Source organism: Podarcis bocagei, assembly GCF_964188305.1.
Source record: "Podarcis bocagei genome assembly, chromosome: 14".
Lineage (NCBI taxonomy): Eukaryota > Metazoa > Chordata > Lepidosauria > Squamata > Lacertidae > Podarcis > Podarcis bocagei.
In genome coordinates, this window is record NC_138139.1 from 15086465 (window position 1) to 15100325 (window position 13861).

Genomic DNA, 13861 nt, shown 5'->3' on the forward strand with positions numbered 1-13861 from the left:
CGCATTTAAATTCAAACATTAGACGTCAGCATCAGCATTTAGGATTTCCTGAATTTCCTGAATCCCTTCCACCCTTCCATGGTTTCCATATTCAACCTTTTTCGATTGCATCACATATTTTCTCTATTTTTCTTAAATAATCCATTTTTACCTTAGTTTTTAGCACATTACAAACGTTACTCAAATCCTGCCAAAGTTTTTAGTTGTTTACAGTGTCAACAGATGTCATTTTCCTCATGGTATTTTCAGGCCAGGAAACTCTGTACCTGTAGGATTTCTGTCTTTTTGATGCACAAAAACCTTTGCTAGGATGAAAAGTTGTCAACTGTCCTCAGCCTTTTCTAGTTTCAGAAGAAGGAATAGCATCAGCAAATGTTGCAACAAGAGATGCTGTCAAGGAAACCATGTTCTTCTTTCTGTTGGAAAAACACCACAAACCAACAGCCAGAAATAAGTTATACTTGAAACTCGTGGGATCTGTTTTGCAAAATGGTAATTTGTGGAACAAATATTTTACACATGTTAGTACATCGCTGCTGAGTTAGGCGCAGCTACTTTATAGAACAAGGATATCCTGAAATGTGGGGACATTGTCCCAATGATTGGGCAATCTAGAAAAGGGTTGAATAGGTCAAGGTGGTCTGAAGGTTAATTCACTTCCTCCAGGACCATTTTGGTTTCCAGTGATAATGGAGACGTTCATTCAGGACTCAATAAGCCACATGGCAGGAACTCATATGCAGATCATGCAGATTTTAGTGCTAAATTTAGAAAACAGCAAAGACCTGATGAAGAGAGCACAGCAGAGGTTATATTTTTTGAGAATCCTCCGAAAAAACAATCTCTCAAAGGACCTGTTGATGGCATTTTACCATTGTACTGTGGAGAGGGTATTAACTTATGGTCTGTGTGTGTGGTTTGGGAGCTGCACGGCCAGGGAAAAAACAATGCTGTCCAGGGTTGTAAAGACTGCAGAGAGAATAATTGGGTGCACTTTTCCCACCTTAGGTCAAATCTATGCTGCCAGGTGCCATAAGAAAGCTGCAGAGATAGTGCAGGATAGCGTGCACCCCAGAAATGATCTCTTTCAGCTTCTGCCTTCTGGAAGAAGGTACAGGGTGATAAAGACTAGGACTAGCCGCCTGAGAAACAGTTTCTACCCAAATGCAATTCTGGTTTTAAACACAGTATAAGGAGTCTCTATAGGAGTATATTGTATTTTAAAATGGAGTTTTATAGTTTTTAGGGGTTTCTGAATGTCTTATGTAGATTTTCCAATTTCATTGTTCTGTATGGGACAATGACAATAAAGATATCGTATCGTATCGTAAAAGGAATGTGTATGTAAAACAAGAATACAGGAAATCCTATGACAGGAAAGGAGAACATCAGGTCCTCTCTAGCCCAGGATCCTGTTCTCACAGATACTTATAAGAAACCCACAAATGGGATCTGAGTGCAGCAGGACTCTCTCGCCTTGTGATTCCCATTAACTGGCATTCGGGAGCATACTGCCCAGAACTGTGAAGGCAGAGTTGTAAAACAACTTCACCATCACCACTAAAATATCTGTTAAACAAAGAATGTAATGGCATTTAAAATTTTATTTATTTATTTGAATTAATATACCGCCCTATACTCACAGATCTCAGGGGGGTTCACAAAAAAGATCACAATATATAAAATCAAAATAAGAATAACAAAATAACATGCCCCCCCTCCCAAGCTACATTTTAAAGGGTATAGGATGTCAATCAGGTCAACCAAAGGCCTGGTTTAAAAGGAACATCTTTGCCTGGTGCCTAAAGGTATAAAATGAAGGTGCCAGGCAAACTTCCCTGGGGAGAGCATTCCACAGACGGGGAGCCACTGCAGAGAAGGCCCTGTTCTTGCGTTGCCACCCTCTGCACCTCTCAAGGAGGCGGCACATGAAGAAGGGCCTCAGAAGGTGATCTCAGGGTACGGGTAGGTTCATATGAAAAGAGGCGGTCCTTGAGGTATTGCGGTCCTGAGCCGTTTAAGGCTTTATAGGTCAAAACCAGCACTTTGAATTGGGACCGGACACTAATTGGTAGCCAGTGCAGTCAGACCAGGATCAGTGTAATATGCACAAAGTGTCTTGCTCTGGTGAGCAACCTCCCCGCTGAATGCTGCACTAGCTGAAGTTTCCGAATGGTCTTCAGAGGCAGCCTTACGTATAACGCATTGCAGTAATCTAGCCTTGAAGTTACCAGAGCATAGACAACAGTAGTTAGGCTATCCCTGTCCAGATAGGGGCGTAGCTGGTTCAGCAGCCAAAGATGAGGGAAGGCACTCTGGGCCACTGAGGCCACCTGAGCCTCAAGCGACAACAAATGATCCAGGAACACCCTCAAGCTACACTTCAGGAGAAGTGTAACCCCATCAAGAGCAGGAGACCTCGCAGCCATCTGGTCCAGGGAACCACCCACTAGATTCTAGATACAAAGACACAATCACTTTCAAATCAATTTTGGTAACTTTCTAACATTATATAAAAACTGATTCTTGCTTTTACAAACACCACCAACGAGCCGCTTTGGGTGCATTATAGTTTCAGTTGGTTGCTACATATTGAATTATAAATGTCTTCCGTTAGCGGTAAGTATGTCTTTTCTTTGTCATTCAAGAAATACAGGGTGTCTTTGATAGCTGCTGGGTCAAATCCTTCTTGGGCTAACTGCACCTTCCGGTGTTTGAATGTTCCGGTGACCTCAATGGCATCCTGCAACGACAAGGGAAAAGGCAAAATTACAGTGCAATCCTATGCATGTTTACGCAAGTGTACGGCACAGTATTCAGAGGGGCTTACTCTCAGGTAAACAGGATTGTAGCCTTAATATTATCAGTTGGGCGATATCTTTACTGGAATCAACAAAAATGCCAAAAATAATGACAAGTGTCTGAGCTCTCAAGAACTCTTTATCAGGCAAGATGTTACACAAAATATGAGGAAGTGGGGGGAAAGGAAAAGTACAAAGTTTGCCAAAAAATAAAAAAGGAAGTATAAACATTAGTCTGGCTGGTGTAGCTATGAAGTCAGCTTTTAGGTTCAGCTCCAAGGTGTAGGTTAAAGTCGAGTCCATCTCTGTTGGGTTTCAAGTTACACACCTAGGATTCTGAGACTAAGGACGGAATCGCACTGTACATTCAAAGCACACCCCACACATATTTAAAGCACATTCCTTCCCACAGAGAATCCTGGGAATTGTAGTTTCCCCCTCACAGAGCTACAATTCCTAATAATAATAATAATAATAATAATAATAATAATAATAATAATAATAATTTATTTATACCCCGCCCATCTGGCTGAGTTTCCCCAGCCACTCTGGGCGGCTTCCAATCAAGTGTTAAAAACAATACAGCATTAAATATTAAAAACTTCCCTAAACAGGGCTGCCTTCAGATGTCTTTTAAAAAGAAGATAGCTGCTTATTTCCTTCACATCTGAAGGGAGGGTGTTCCACAGGGCGGGCGCCACTACCGAGAAGGCCCTCTGTCTGGTTCCCTGTAACCTCACTTCTCGCAATGAGGGAACCGCCAGAAGGCCCTCGGCGCTGGACTTCAGTGTCCGGGCAGAACAATGGGGGTGGAGATGCTCCTTCAGGTATACAGAACCGAGGCTGTCTAGGGCTTTAAAGGTCAGCACCAACACTTTGAATTGTGCTCGGAAACGTACTGGGAGCCAATGCAGATCTCTCAGGACCGGTGTTATGTGGTCCTGGCGGCCGCCCCCAGTCACCAGTCTAGCTGCTGCATTCTGGGTTAATTGCAGTTTCCGGGTCACCTTCAAAGGTAGCCCCATGTAGAGCACATTGCAGTAGTCCAAGCAGGGGATAACTAGAGCATGCACCTCTCTGGATTAAGTATCCTTAATCAACTATGCCCAAAGAAAAAGCACCCTCTCCTCCTGTGGCGTCCAGGATTCAGAGTCATACAGCCTCTGACTGTGGACATAGAACACATCCATCAGGGCTAGTTGCCACTGGTAACATTATTCTTCATGAATTTAGAACCACAGAATTGTAGAATTTGAAGGGACCATGAGGGTCATTGAGTCCAACCCCCTGGCAGGCAGGAATCTTTTTGCCCAACATAGGACTCGAACCCACGAGATCAAGAGTCTCAGGTTCTACTGACTGAGCTCCTCTTTTAAAGCCATCCAAGCTGCTGGCCATCACCGCCCCTTGTGGGAGCAATTTCAAACGCACTGTGTTAAAAAGTATGTTCTTTTGTCCGTCCTCTTCCAATGTTTAGAATTCGAGAGTTATGATGCATAGGGAGAAAAACATTTCTCTGGCCTTTTTCTCCATTTTATGCATCATTTTATACCTTTCTAAAGACGCCTGCTTCTTGGGAGGAAAGCAATGACAAACCTAGACAGCATCTTAAAAAGCAGAGACATCACCTTGCCAACAAAGGTCCGTATAGTTAAAGCTATGGTTTTCCCAGTAGTGATGTATGGAAGTGAGAGCTGGACCATCAAGAAGGCTGATCGCCGAAGAATTGATGCTTTTGAATTATGGTGCTGGAAGAGACTCTTGAGAGTCCCATGGACTGCAAGAAGATCAAACCTATCCATTCTTAAGGAAATCAGCCCTGAGTGCTCACTGGAAGGACAGATTGTGAAGCTGAGGTGCCAATACTGTGGCCACCTCATGAGAAGAGAAGACTCCCTGGAAAAGACCCTGATGCTGGGAAAGATTGAGGGCACAAGGAGAAGGGGACGACAGAGAATGAGATGGTTGGATGGTGTTCTTGAAGCTACCAGCATGAGTTTGACCAAACTGCGGGAGGCAGTGGAAGACAGGAGTGCCTGGCGTGCTCTGGTCCATGGGGTCACGAAGAGTCGGACACGACTAAACGACTAAACAACAACAACATCCTGTTGACTCTTGCTTGCCTTTTCTCTAAAAAAAAAAAAGCCTGAATGCTGTAATCTATCTTATTACAGGAGCGGTAGAATCATAGATGTGCAGATTCCTACCGTAACTTCCACTAATACTAGAACCTGTTCCATGGTGAAAATGGTCCTTAGTAAGGCAGACTTACCTGGATCCTCACAAAACAAGGCCTTGCATAAGCAGGCAGGTAGTCTACGACGTGTTTGTAGAGTTGTCCCCCATCAAATTCACAGCCGTCTGTTAGGCGTATGGATGCCATGCCTATCCTGCCCTCGTGACCTGCAAAGCAATCATTGGTGCTTGCGTTTCTTTTTTCTTTTTAAATCTCTATTGCATTTTAAAAATTACAAAGAAAGCATAAATTAAACATTACATCCAAATATTCAAAAATCAAAAGGAAAAATACAAAAATGGAAAAAGAAGAAGAAAAAGAAATTAAAAGGTAGATAATATAAAACAAAAAAGAATTAGTCAAGTACACTAAATTGTTCAAAGGGCACAAACAGTAATTTGAATATTCTATACACCAGGTCTCAGAAAGAAATACATTTGTAATCCTTATTTTCTTTCTTTCTTTACAGTTCCGGAAAAACTAGTTTGAATCCCTGCTATATTAGTTGACTTCCCTCTATCTCTTTGAGGCTTCAGCACTTCTCTTAAGTAACAAATATTCTGTAATCATTTATTAAAATCAGTTTATCCCATTATATCTGTTGCTTGTGTTTCTAAACCGCATCTCAAGAAGTTCCTGATACAGCTTACTAGAAAATTTTTCAAACAGTGTAAATAATAAAAAACAGACTGTCTTGACAAATTGTCAAGTAGTCAAGGTATACTTGACTACCTCAGTATACCTGAAGTAGCGTCTCCACCCCCATCGTTCTGCCCGGACACTGAGGTCCAGCTCCGAGGGCCTCCTGAAAGTTCCCTCACTGCGAGAAGTGAGGTTGCAGGGAACCAGGCAGAGGGCCTTCTTGGTAGTGGCGCCCACCCTGTGGAACGCCCTCCCATCAGATGCCAAGGAAATAAACAACTACAGTAGTAGTTGGGTTAAGTACTTAATTCGTTCCAGAGGTCCGTTCTTAACCTGATACTGTTCTTAACCTGAAGCACCACTTTAGCTAATGGGGCCTCCCGCTGCCGCCGCACCGTCGGAGCACGATTTCTGTTCTCATCCTGAAGCAAAGTTCTTAACCCGAGGTACTATTTCTGGGTTAGCGGAGTCTGTAACCTTAAGCGTCTGTAACCTGAGGTACCACTGAATCTGACTTTTAGAAGGCACCTGAAGGCAGCCTTGTTTAGGGACGCTTTTAACGTTTTGATGTTTTATCGTGCTTTTAATATTCTGTTGGGAGCCGTCCAGAGTGGCTGGGGAAACCCAGCCAGATAGGCAGGGTAACAACAACAACAACAACAACAACAACAACAACAACAACAACAACAACAACAACAACAACTTAACCCTCAGACCTTTTCTGTGCAAATCCAAATGAGTTGGAGAAGAGGACCATAGCTGCCTGAAGTCTACTGCTGCCCTACATCAAGAGCGTGAACTAAAAACAGCCAAATTATCAGGCCCATCTCTCCAGTTAGGTAACTGCTTTGGCTACCTGGAGGTTTCAGCTGAACCACGGCTGTTTGACACTGTAGTCATGCTATGTGTGGGATGAGACAGCTTCCTTGTACACATAGGTGAAAGGACTACAGTTTTTAAAGCCACAACCTAAGGGGAAGGGGCTGGAATCGTCTTGATGGAACCAGCCTCCTCCCAGGGCTTCTAAGGTCTATGACCTTGAATGTTATTGACACAGGAGCCCCTAGCCAGGGCTGTGAGAACATGGTTGCATACTTTCTTCTGAGCTAATCTGTGCTTTTTGTCACTTGGAAAGGAACACCTGGCATTGAATACTGTTTACTCAAAGGATTTGTGGTTTGGGATAGAATATTTGGTGCTCACACCTGAATCTGCCAGATGGGCTTAAGTGTTTAGGAGAGATTCTGTCCCTGTGAACTTACGTCAGGTGGCAAATATATAGGATCTATTTAAAAGGGGTGAAAAGGTTTAGCCTAAGGATAATAAAAAAATGTGAAGGGTTACCACGACTTGCTACTCTCCCCCTTGCTGCAAGACCAGTTTGCAATTAGGCATTTCAGTCTTCTATTTGGTTTTTTAGGCCCAAGGGGAGCTGAGCTATATTTCCTTCATCTGCTGTAACATAATCTGAGGAGAGGATAAGGAACTCTGGACTATTATTCAGTTCTCTTGTTGGCGAAATCTTTCCCATGGCAATTAGGTGTTTACCTCTTCAACAGAGGTAGGTGAAAACAAAGGAAAGCAGCTTGAAGCACACTTGGTAATCAAGCTCTAAATGTCGGTGGCAGAAATGGAGCACCCGGCAAAAGACTCCTATTGTTTGCTATTTTTCCTTTTTCTTTTTTAAAAAAGCCGTTTACTGAAAACATAGCACATTTAATCACTTTAATTCTTCTGATTGTTGTGCTTTGTAATGGTTTGTTTTATTGTTTTTAATGTTTGATGTTTTATCGTGTTTTTAATATTCTGTTGGGCAGGATATTATTATTACTATTATTATTATTAATCATGATAATAATTGTATTTTTAAATTTCGTATTCATTGCATTCATTTCTATTTAACTGGGGGTGTTTCAATGCCCCAATGGAATTGTTATTGTGTATTTTAATTTGCATTGATCTTATGATTTGTAATTACAATTTTATTGATTTTATAATTGTAAACTGGTTAGATGCCATTTCAGCATATAAAGGGTATATAAATAAATACATATTTTTTTTAAAGAATGTGCATAATTGTATAAATAGAACTTGTCGCTGATCTGTCTTTTATTCTTTTAGAGAAAAGAAAAGCATATAGTAAAATAAGGCTGCAATCCTTTGCACTTAGTCCTATAGAACTTAGTGTGGCTTTATGTTTGAGTAGACATGTATCCAGTGGTACCTTGGTTTACAAACTTAATCCATTCTGGAAGTCCGTTCTTAAACTAAAGCGTTCTTAAACCAAGGCGTGCTTTCCCATAGCAGCGGGGGACTCAATTTACAAATGGAACACACTCAACAGGAAGCAAAACATGTTCTTATTCCAAGGCAAAGTTCACAAACCAAAACACCTCCTTCTGGGTTTTGCAGCATTCTTAATCCAAGTTGTTCATAAACTAAGCTGTTCTTAAACCAAGGTACCACTGTAAGTTAATATTTCGGTTCATACAAAATATCCACTTCTGTCACGGACTTCCCAATATTTAAAAATTGATTGCATTCATCCTAATCCAACTTCTCTCCTCTGCAACTCAAAATGTGTTTACAAATGCTGAAAAACAGTATTTGGTTTTGTCTAGAAAGTTAATGACTCCCTTCTCTGCTGCTATCTTTTTTTAATGTTGATACATTACTCTGCAATCATGGTTACAAAAAATTCAAATGTGTTATGAGGAAAATACAGAAGGTGGGACAGAGATCTTCTGATCACTTAGGATGAGTGTTAAGGGAGTGTAGCAGCCACAATGATGGAAAGAAGGCCATTTTTCTCTCTCTTTTCAAGAAGACACAAAACTATCACCTTTGACACTAGAGCATCCATACTATACCTGGAATGGGCACGCCATATACATTTGCCTCCTGAATAAAGTTGATCAGTCCCAGAATATCTGCAACTTCAGTTGTAGCAACGTTTTCTCCTTTCCATCTGAGATGGGGGGGGGGCAGCAGGGGAGAAAATCCCATTAAAGCAAACAAACTCAGAGCAAGTAACATTGCAAAATAATGGACACTTGCGCCACTTTCCTTTGCAGAGATGTAGCCATACAAATTAAGTAACTAACCTGCAAGTAATATAGGTAAAGGGTAAAGGGACCCCTGACCATTAGGTCCAGTCGCAGACGACTCTGGGGTTGTGGTGCTCATATCGCTTAATTGGCCAAGGGAGCCGGCGTACAGCTTCCGGGTCATGTGCCCAGCAGGACTAAGCCGCTTCTGGCGAACCAGAGCAGTGCACGGAAACGCTGTTTACCTTCCCGCCGGAGTGGTACCTATTTATTTACTTGCACTTGCTTTCGAATTGCTAGGTTGGCAGGAGCTGGGACCGAGCAACGGGAGCTCACCCCGTCACGGGGATTCAAACCGCCGACCTTCTGATCAGCAAACCCAAGAGGCTCAGTGGTTTAGACCACAGGGCCTAATGGCCACCCTGGGTGGGTGGGGCTAGTTCAGAGCCTGAGACCATATAAACCTCTGGAAGATGCCCCAAACTGAACTTCTGACTAGCTACCACATAGGGCATCCATGGAAATGTTTTCCGGGTTCAGCTTTCGTGGCTCCAGCCCCGACACAATAATACGGAACCCCCTCTTCAAGGCCATTTCATGTTGCCATTTCTGCAAGTCAGTATGTGGACTGACTTGGAATAAGTCCACACATTCATCTGCTGACTATTGGCATCACTAAGTGATGACTTGCATGTTGGTGCTACCCATTTCCGACAGAATATTTTTCATTGTAAGCTCACATATTCAGTAAGAGGTCAACAAAAGAGGGTGTGTGTGTGTGTGTGTGTGAGAGAGAGAGAGAGAGAGAGAGAGAGAGAGAGAGGTGTGTGTTTGTCCCCCAACCTGCACTGCATAGTGACATGATCACCCAAATTCTCTGCTGCACATCATCTTTCTGATGAGCTGCATACATTAAAAGGTAAAGGGACTCCTGACCATTAGGTCCAGTCGTGGCCAACTCTGGGGTTGTGGCGCTCATCTCGCTTTATTGGCCAAGGGAGCCGGCGTACTAAGCATGACTAAGCCGCTTCTGGCGAACCAGAGCAGCACACGGAAACACTGTTTACCTTTCTGCCGGAGCGGTACCTATTTATCTACTTGCACTTTGACATGCTTTCGAACTGCTAGGTTGGCAGGAGCAGGGACTGAGCAACAGGAGCTCGGCAAGTCCTAGGCTCTGTGGTTTAACCCACAGCGCCACCCGTGTCCCTTGCTGCATACATTAAGAACCCACAATTATTTGCTTTCACCTTTTAAAGGTCATAAATATACATAAAAAGCCAACAAACCGGAATGTGTCTCCAACTCGGTCATGGAAATAAATGAAGTTGTTATGGTCAATCATTAAAAGATCACCACTGTTGAAATATAAATCCCCTTTCTGGAACACATCTCTGAGCTTTTTCTTTTCAGTCTGGCTCTTGGCTCCCACATATCCACTAAATGGTGCAAACCGTGTTATTTTACAAACTAACAGTCCCACTTCACCTGTAGGGAACAAAAAACAACAACAGGCAAGTATAAAAAGGCAGCCCCATACTGGGAAGTTTTTAAGGCCTGATGTTTCACTCTGTTTTGTTATGTTCTGTTGGAAGCCGCCCAGAATGGCTGGGACAAGCCAATCAGATGGGCTGGGTACAACCTATGTATCAATCCATCTATTATTACATTTGTTAGTTGCTTTAAAAAATAAATTATCTCTCGCTTGGACTACTGCAATGCGCTCTATGTGGGGCTACCTTTGAAGGTGACCCAGAAACTACAATTAATCCAGAATGTGGCAGCTAGACTGGTGACTGGGAGCGGCCGCCGAGACCATATAACACCGGTCTTGAAAGACCTACATTGGCTCACAGTACGTTTTGGAGCACAATTCAAAGTGTTGGTGCTGACCTTTAAAGCCCTAAACAGCTTCGGTCCAGTATACCTGAAGGAGTGTCTCCACCTCCATCGTTCTGCCCGGACACTGAGGTCCAGCTCCAAGGGCCTTCTGGCGGTTCCCTCCCTGCGAGAAGTGAGGTTACAGGGAACCAGGCAGAGGGCCTTCTTGGTAGTGACACCCACCCTGTGGAACACCCTCCCACCAGATGTCAAAGAGAAAAATAACTACCAAACTTTTAGAAGACATCTAAAGGCAGCCCTGTTTAGGGAAGCTTTTAATGTTTAATAGGATATTGTATTTTAGTATTTTCTTGGAAGCTGCCCAGAGTGGCTGGGGGGACCCAGCCAGATGGGCGGGGTATAAATAAATTATTATTATTATTATTATTATTATTATTATTATTATTATTATTATTATTATTATTATTAAATTAATGAGATAAAATAAAACAGACAAAACCAATCAAAACCCACAAATTTAAAACAATGTATCATACAAAATACCCAAAATGCTCATCTAATAATGTAATATTGACAAGTCCTAGCCACCCCATATAAACACCACCGTAGAGGAAGGCTCTCTTAATTACAAAATATTTGAGTGAATATAAAGGTCTTAGTGACGGTGTCAGGCATGTTTCCTTGGGGATAATGTTTCACAGATGGAGTTGTTTCGTTCACAAGTAGGGAATTTGTGGCCTTCCAGATGTTGCTAGACTGCAATTCCCATCAGCTACAGTGAGCATGGCCAGGGTTCAGGGATGATGGGAGCTGCAGTCCAGCAACCTTTAAAAGGCCTATTGTTTTCCGCACTTCAAAATGATGTGCAAACAAGGCCTACTAAAATGGCAGCTCAAAGAAACAGCAGCACTGAATTTTACCGGCAAATAAAGAAGTAAAACATATGTACCTTTAGGAACTTTTATACAGTAGCCGTCTTCATTTCGGAAAGGTTCATCTTTCTCTACATCATATTTAATCAGGTCATAGCGCATTATTTTCTAATGAAAATGGTGATGATGATAATGATTATTATTATTAATCAAATTTATATACTGCCCTATACCCGGAGGTCTCATATACATCACATTTACATATACATTGCATTTTTCTTCATACAGACCCCCAATACTGTTTATATAAAAAAAGAGAACACTTTAAGCATCATATACATGCATGGAAGTGCCGTGGACTTCTTCAGCTGGTGCACTTGGAAGCAGCGACGGCTGCTGCGCTACCTTGAACATCAGCTGTTAGGCGGTGAGGCTAAGCAGCTCAACAAAGCCCCACTGCCCCTCCGGCTTGCGAGGAGATCCCCCCTGGAGCCTGAAGAGGTCCTCTTTGGGATCTGAGGTAGGTCTCCTTGCGAGTCACTAGGACTCTCCAGGGTGCTCCCCATTTTATGTGATTTCGCAAAAACACACGGGCCTGGAAGGGAACCCCACCTGTATTAATACAGAGGTTCAGATCATGATGCATGGATTCTGTTAGTGTGAGCTTCTGACGACGTTGCTGTATCTTCAAAATTAAACAATCTTTGTAAATATTGTTTTATATACATATTCAATCTGAAGTATCATGTCTAATCTTGGTAAAGAGGGACCACTGAAACACATTTTCACTTACCTTATGCAAATAATTTAATCTTCCCACGGCTCCGATTTTCCCAGTATAGTTCACAAAGCCTACATTGCCTTCCGTGGCTGCGTAAAACTCAAAAATGCGTATGTTTCCAAACCTCCGGATGAATTCCCTCCAAACGTCAGCCCTTAAGCCATTACCCAAGGCAATTCTTACCCTATGGTTGCGATCGTTGTCTTTCTGGAAATAAAAGGAAGAACTCATGATACCAAAAGGGCATTAACAGTGTTCAGTAGAGAATGAGCAAGCCAGAAAATATTGCAGTATTTTATACATGCAAAAAGTAATCCACAATCGCCAGCAGAAGGTGGAGGCTTCTATGAGAAGCACAGGGAGCTGCCTTATAAAGGATTGGAATAATAATAATAATAATAATAATAATAATAATAATAATAATAATAATAATAATAATAATATATTGTTTATACCCCATCCATCTGGCTGGGTTTCCCCTGCCACTCTGGGTGGCTCCAAACAGAATATTAAAAACACAATAAAACATCAAACATTAAAAACTTCCCTAAACAGGGCTGTCTTCAGATGTCTTCTAAAAATCAAATAGTTGTTTATTTCCTTGACATCTGATGGGAGGACGTTCCACAGGGCGGGCGCCACTATCAAGAAGCCCCTTTGCGTGGTTCCCTGTAACCCCACTCCTTGCAGGGAGGGAACCAACAGAAGGCCCTTGGAGCTGGACCTCAGTGTCCTGGCTGAGTGATGGGGTGGAGACGCTCCTTCAGGTATACTGGGCCGAGGTCGTTTAGGGCTTTCAAGGTCAGCACCAACACTGGGAATTGTGCTCGGAAACGTACATCAAAAGTTAGAATTGTCTTATCAAAACCAATGGTGCCCGTTCCCAGGGGCAAAAGTGGGCAGAGAAACCAATGCAAATCTTTACTGTGCCTTATACTGAGTCTGAGCATAGGTCCATCTAGCTCAGGGCTGTCTACACTGACTGGCAAGTGCACTCAGGGGGGTGGGGTCTCTCCCAGCCCTAACTTGGACATGCTGGGGATAGAACTAAGGAGCTTCTATATGCAAGGCAGTTGCTCTACCACCAAGCTATGGCATCCTGTTGTACAACAGGCAAGTTTCTACATACCGTATTTTTTGCTCCATTGGACGCACCAGACCATAGGAGGGGGAGAACAGGGAAAAAATTTTTTTTCTTGTTCTCCCCCTCTAAAACAAGGTGCGTTCAAGGTACATTCACCAGAGCTTGTGGGGCTGGCGGTGGGGGGAAGCGCTGCTTTCCCCCACCGCCAGCCTCAAAGATCCCTGAAGCCTTTGGAGCGCAGCGCCCCGCTGCCCTGCAGAGGTTTGCGCACAGCCGTCCCCAAGCTAGAGCAGCGAGATGGAGCCCTCCGTCTCGCTGTTCTGGCTTGGGAACAGCCTTGCTAGCTTCTGCAGGACAGCGGGATGAAGGCACCCCGCTGTCCTGCAGAGGTTTGCGCGGGTGGCGCTGTGGGCTAAAGCCTCAGCGCCTAGGGCTTGCCGATCGAAAGGTCGGCGGTTCGAATCCCCGCGGCGGGGTGCGCTCCCGCTGCTCGGTCCCAGCGCCTGCCAACCTAGCAGTTCGAAAGCACCCCTGGGTGCAAGTAGATAAATAGGTA

General features: G+C 43.3%; 1 protein-coding gene across 2 annotated transcripts in view; it reads right to left on the bottom strand.

Annotated features, from left to right (window-relative positions):
* SLC27A2 (solute carrier family 27 member 2) overlaps positions 1-13861 on the bottom strand; it is a 40953-nt gene that overhangs the window by 9071 nt on the left and 18021 nt on the right. Inside the window, exons 5-10 of one of the 2 annotated variants that reach the window (XR_014002003.1) lie at positions 12234-12428; positions 11518-11608; positions 10016-10214; positions 8550-8647; positions 5074-5204; positions 2419-2743 (exon numbers count right to left, since the gene is read on the bottom strand). Coding sequence is in view for 1 of the 2 variants with exons in the window: in XM_081170029.1 (XP_081026155.1) it covers positions 2567-2743; positions 5074-5204; positions 8550-8647; positions 10016-10214; positions 11518-11608; positions 12234-12428 (891 nt within the window). In the remaining variant the exon portion in view is untranslated. Of the gene's footprint in view, positions 1-1594; positions 2744-5073; positions 5205-8549; positions 8648-10015; positions 10215-11517; positions 11609-12233; positions 12429-13861 lie in introns of those variants that run through there. The other variant, XM_081170029.1, reaches the window with a different exon arrangement.